Source organism: Puntigrus tetrazona, chromosome 25 (assembly GCF_018831695.1).
Source record: "Puntigrus tetrazona isolate hp1 chromosome 25, ASM1883169v1, whole genome shotgun sequence".
In the NCBI taxonomy this organism is placed as follows: Eukaryota; Metazoa; Chordata; class Actinopteri; order Cypriniformes; family Cyprinidae; genus Puntigrus; species Puntigrus tetrazona.
The window spans coordinates 557,585-562,584 of NC_056723.1; the positions used below are offsets into that span (position 1 = coordinate 557,585).

The window sequence follows — 5,000 nt, forward strand, 5'->3', positions numbered from 1 at the left end:
CCAGAGAACATGTCCTGGGAAAAGGTCACGCTCATCCGCGTCCTTCGCTTCGCTCTCTTATTAGTGTTTTCGGCGCTTAAGCTTTCTTTTCATATTCCGCCCAACAAATAAAAGCAGCCTTGAACATATAAAAGCCACCATTTGAGATTTTACCCATGATGCTCGCTGCTGGTGACTGTATAGAGGGACATCTTTTTACTTTATAAAGCCGCAATCCCACACAGCACATAATCCACATTAATAATATATATATATATATGTAAGTTCTGGGTCACAACGACATGTCGTTAATTCATTAGAGCGGCTCAAGGTCGTTTGCTGAGTGCTTCTTGAATAAACTCTCTCAATCCAATTTAATGCCCCGCAAAGAGCCATGAATGCATGTGTTTAAGGGTAATTAATATTTCTCCTCTGATCTAATCATGCTTCTGTGTGTGTTTCTGATGCAGGGAGTGATGCAAGACGTTCAGATCCTTGTAATGCCTCAAGGATACATCACGCAGTGCCCCGACCTCAACCGAAGTACGTGCCGCTAATTGGTTGGTTTGTGATCGCGGAACGAAACATGCACGATGTTGTAGTCGTCACATTTCGCTAACGCATCTGGTTCGTGTGCCTTTCTTAGCTTGTCCGACCTGCAACGACTTCCACGGCCTCGTGCAGAAGATCATGGAGCTCCAGGACATCTTGGCCAAAACCTCCAGCAAGGTGACGCTTCCATTGGGGTTTATTTTATCTGCTGACGTCACGGTCACACAACATGTCTCTGCTGTTTGATTTTTTTTTCTTTATCATTAATTTAACAGTGCACGTTTAAGATCAGTCTTATCAGTTTTTGATTTTAATATCTTCAGTTTTTATTTTTGTTATTTTATTGCTATTTTTAGGCTATTTTATCATCAAACATGTTAGCTTTGATAAAACAAGTTTACATTTTCTGTATGTATTTTATTCATTTATCTATTAATATTTTGATTTATTATATTTATAATACATATATTTTGAATTAGTTTTATATTTTCAATTTAATTTAATTTAATTTTAAAATGTTAATTTTTAATTAAGCTAACATGGTAGTCATTTTTTTGTGTGTCTTTTTAGTATTTCTCTTAACGTAGAATTTTATTAATATTCATTTCACTTTTAGTGTTATTTTAGTACACCAAGTTAGATTAAATGAAAATAAGAAACTAGTTTTTATAAATATTTTTAGATTAAAAATTAAAATTTTGATGAACAAAACTGCATGAAAACATATTTTGGATCTGTTTTATATTTTGATTCTCCATTTCTATTTTAATTTCAGTTCTATGTATATATATATATATATATATAATTTTTATTTAGTTTCGTACCTTTAAATATCCAGAAGGCATTTCAAATATTCACTTTAACTTCTAATCATCTAAAAAGTCTGACTATATTTCATATGTGTATGTGTGTAATTCATCCTGTAAAATCAAAGGACTGGGTTTCGAAACTCAAGCTGTAGTTCTGTGTCTGTCTTGCTAGCTCCGATTCAGGAGTTAAATTGGTATTAAACGTTATTTTCAGACGTCTCCATCCCGCTCTGCAGTGAGCAGCCGTGTTTCTCCGCCGTTTGTCTGACAGATGAATCCGAGCCCAGTCTCTGCGAACATCTGGCTTGCGTCTGTGCCGTGAATTTAAAGGCTTGTTTACGGTGTTGTAATAACTCACAGCTGCCAGCCGCACAAAAACTCTGCCGAAACTCTTCTGATCAAGCGTGTCGGAATAACACCGTCGTATCGGACGCTTAATGAAAAATGCAAACGGAAGATCGCAAATAATCAATCAACTGCAGGCGTTCCGCGGCCTGTTTTCTGTCAGAAAGCGGGTTTAACGGGCTCTCTCTCCTGCAGCTGTCTCTGGCCGAGGAGAAGATGAAGGGTCTGGACTCGTGTTACTGTGAGAGGACCTGTCACGTGAAGGGAGTGACCTACAGAGAAGAACAGACCTGGACCGACGGCTGCAAGAACTGCACGTGTTCGGTGAATACTTACACAGTACACCACGGGAACGGTAGCTTTTCCTTCTTTACTCGACCAGGAAGTTAAGAACAGGCTTCAGAGTTAAATACAAGTGCAATGCTCTTACTGTGGTCATATTGTGTTGCAAAACGCTTCTGCTGCTATTGAGTTATAAAGTTAGGGACAGGTTTGGTGGGACGGGTGGGTTAATGGGTGGGTTAAGGTGTAAGGGATGTAGATATATGTGAGAGTGGAGCACAAAAGCAGTCGCTGAGGGTGGAACGGTCTACAGTGTGGGTCGAAATGACTGATTGTTCTTTTCTGTCGAAAATGATATTTGATATTTTGTAAATGGACTATAAAATGCACGGTTAAAAAAACGGAATTCGGCCGTGAAAAATACGGCAACAGCGCTTTAGGTTTTACGGTTTTATGTTACATTTACAGTTAAATACCGTAATTTCATTCAACTGATATAACGTTAACATGCCAGCCTGTGAAAGTACTGAAATCAGATTTGTGCCTTTGAAATACTCTGATAAGCGTCTAATGAAGGTGATGATGAGAACGTCACGTGATGAAACAGAGTCTTTTAAATATGAACAAATATAGAAGGTGCACTAAACACCATCAACTTTAATTTAACAACATTTACATGCAACATACAACTCTGATTAACATCACTGATTAAAAAAAAAACAAAACAAGAAGAAACTGTTACTTCAAAGACAAAACATTCAAATTCAAACAAAATTGAAATTCAGAGAATGTTTTACCCGTAGATTTTACAGGAATTTTTCCATTTGCCAAGTTTTTACCGTAGCATTTTCACAGTTCTTTACCATTAAAATTACTGTAATTTTTTACAGTGTACTGTAAATATATCAAAACATCATTTTAAATTAGTAATATGCATTGTTAAGAACTAATTCGGTGAACTTTAAAGATGATTTTCTCAATATATTACAAACAAATAGTTATATCTCAGACAAATATTATTTATTCTGCTTTCAGATGATGTATATATATATATATATATATATATATATATATATATATATATGGTTTTGTGCTTCTGGGTCACAAATGTGATTACAATAATTAATTACAGATGTAATTACATACAGGTATTTTTTTAAAAACATACAGTAAGTTCAATGTAAAAACATGCATGTGGGTCAAAGACATTAAGATATCTGCATCAAAAGAAATTCACAAAACTTTTATTGTCCATAGAAAGCACTGCATGTGTCTACATTTAACGTTTTAAACGTGTTTTTGGAGAATAAAATGTCAAGATTTGATTGCGATAATGTTACGTTGTCATTCAGTGCAAAACGATATTCATACAAAATACTATTTAGGGTAAAAGTAGAAAAAGTTATAAGGGTAAAATATATATAGGGTAAAAGTTATTTTTGGCTCAGAAATACAAAATCAATTTAAGCAGAAAATGACTAAAAAAGTTTTGATAATTTTGCTAGCTGAGGACTATTTTCAGGCGTTGCGTAACGTCAATAAAAAGCGGTAAGAAAGTGCCAGAAAACGGTAAGACTCAACTGTTTAACTAGAGAAATTGCAAAAGGAGCCTATTTTTTTTACTGGTGTGTTCCTTCAAGGGATCCTGTCATTCATTATTCATCCTCATGTCGTTCCAAACCCTTAAGACCTTTCTTCATCTTCGAACACAAGTTAAGAGATGAATACAGCAATGATCCGGTTCCAGAACAGTAGAAAATACATCGGAAAATCAGTGACATCCGTGACTCAACTTCAGTTTTGTGATGCTACGAGAATGTTTATTAAATAACATTTCAGCCAACCACTCTTCTCCTCTGAGCTATGTCTTGAACTTGAACAATGCTTATTACGTTCGCTTCTTATTTTTGTTTGCTTTGCACGAAAGAAAGTATCCGTCGGACTACTTTTACTACGTCTCTGGATCTGGATCATTTTGAGTAGAGTCGCTGTCCATGGAGGGTCAGAAAGCTCTTAAAAATATTTCAACGAAATATAACGATGGTTTAGAGTCAGTCAGCTAATTAGCATCGCGCTTGCATGTGGCCTCTTACATCGCCTTCGTCCGGCACGCGTCCAGCGGACGTAACGTAAACACAGATGTGAAGCGGGTCTCGCTGAAAGCTTTCTCCTCCCTCCTTCTTTCTCACTCATTACACATTTAGTATCCGTGAGCAAGACGAATATTTTGCCGAATGCGAAGCGACAGACGGAGGGATTCTGTCCTATCTTTAGAAGTCCCTGCGCTCCTCTGACAGACGCTAGCCGGTCTCCGGCGCTCAGTGTGTCCAAACACACAGCGATCGCGCTTCGGATGAGACAGGCGTCCCGGTGAAACCCAAGTTAGCGAGATCCGGAACATTATCTTAATTATGCTTAAAGTGACGGATGTCATGCTTCTGGGAGACGAGAGTCCCTTGGCGCCCTATAAAGCGATCTATTCGGGGTTAAATATGGATGTGTGCACACGCTGAACGCTGCGTCATATACTTCTTTTGCTCGTACGGGATCTTGCAGAAACACATATATATCGAACGAGCTGAAACATCACTTGGTGTGAAATATTAAGTACTGTTTTCAGAGAATAGGCTGTATGTTGAATTATTCAATTATTGAATAATTTACGTGTTTAAAAAAAGAAGAAGCATGAAAAACAGCCTTAATTACGTAATGCGCTTCTACAAATGAAGAGTTTATTTGCAAAAACGTAATTTTTTTATTTTATTTTATAAAAATCATGTTATTTATTGTGTTATGTTATTATTGTGTTTTTTTGGGGTGTTATTTAGTCACATGTTGTGAAATATTAAGACCTGTTTTCAGAGAATAGGCTATATATTGAATTATTCAATTATTTATTGAAAAAGTTACGTATAAAAAAAAAAAACGCCTTAATTACGTAATACGCTTCTATAGATGAAGAGTTTAATTGCAAAAACATAGAAGTCAGTTTTTTATTTTATTTTATAAAAATCATGTTATTTATTATGTTAT

General features: G+C 36.0%; 1 protein-coding gene across 1 annotated transcript in view; it reads left to right on the plus strand.

The window, feature by feature from the left end:
* nell2a (neural EGFL like 2a) overlaps positions 1–5,000 on the plus strand; it is an 88,242-nt gene that overhangs the window by 24,780 nt on the left and 58,462 nt on the right. The window contains exons 6-8 of the mRNA XM_043228453.1: positions 450–522; positions 626–708; positions 1,881–2,009. Of these exons, the coding sequence (XP_043084388.1) occupies positions 450–522; positions 626–708; positions 1,881–2,009 (285 nt within the window). The remainder of the gene's footprint in view (positions 1–449; positions 523–625; positions 709–1,880; positions 2,010–5,000) is intronic.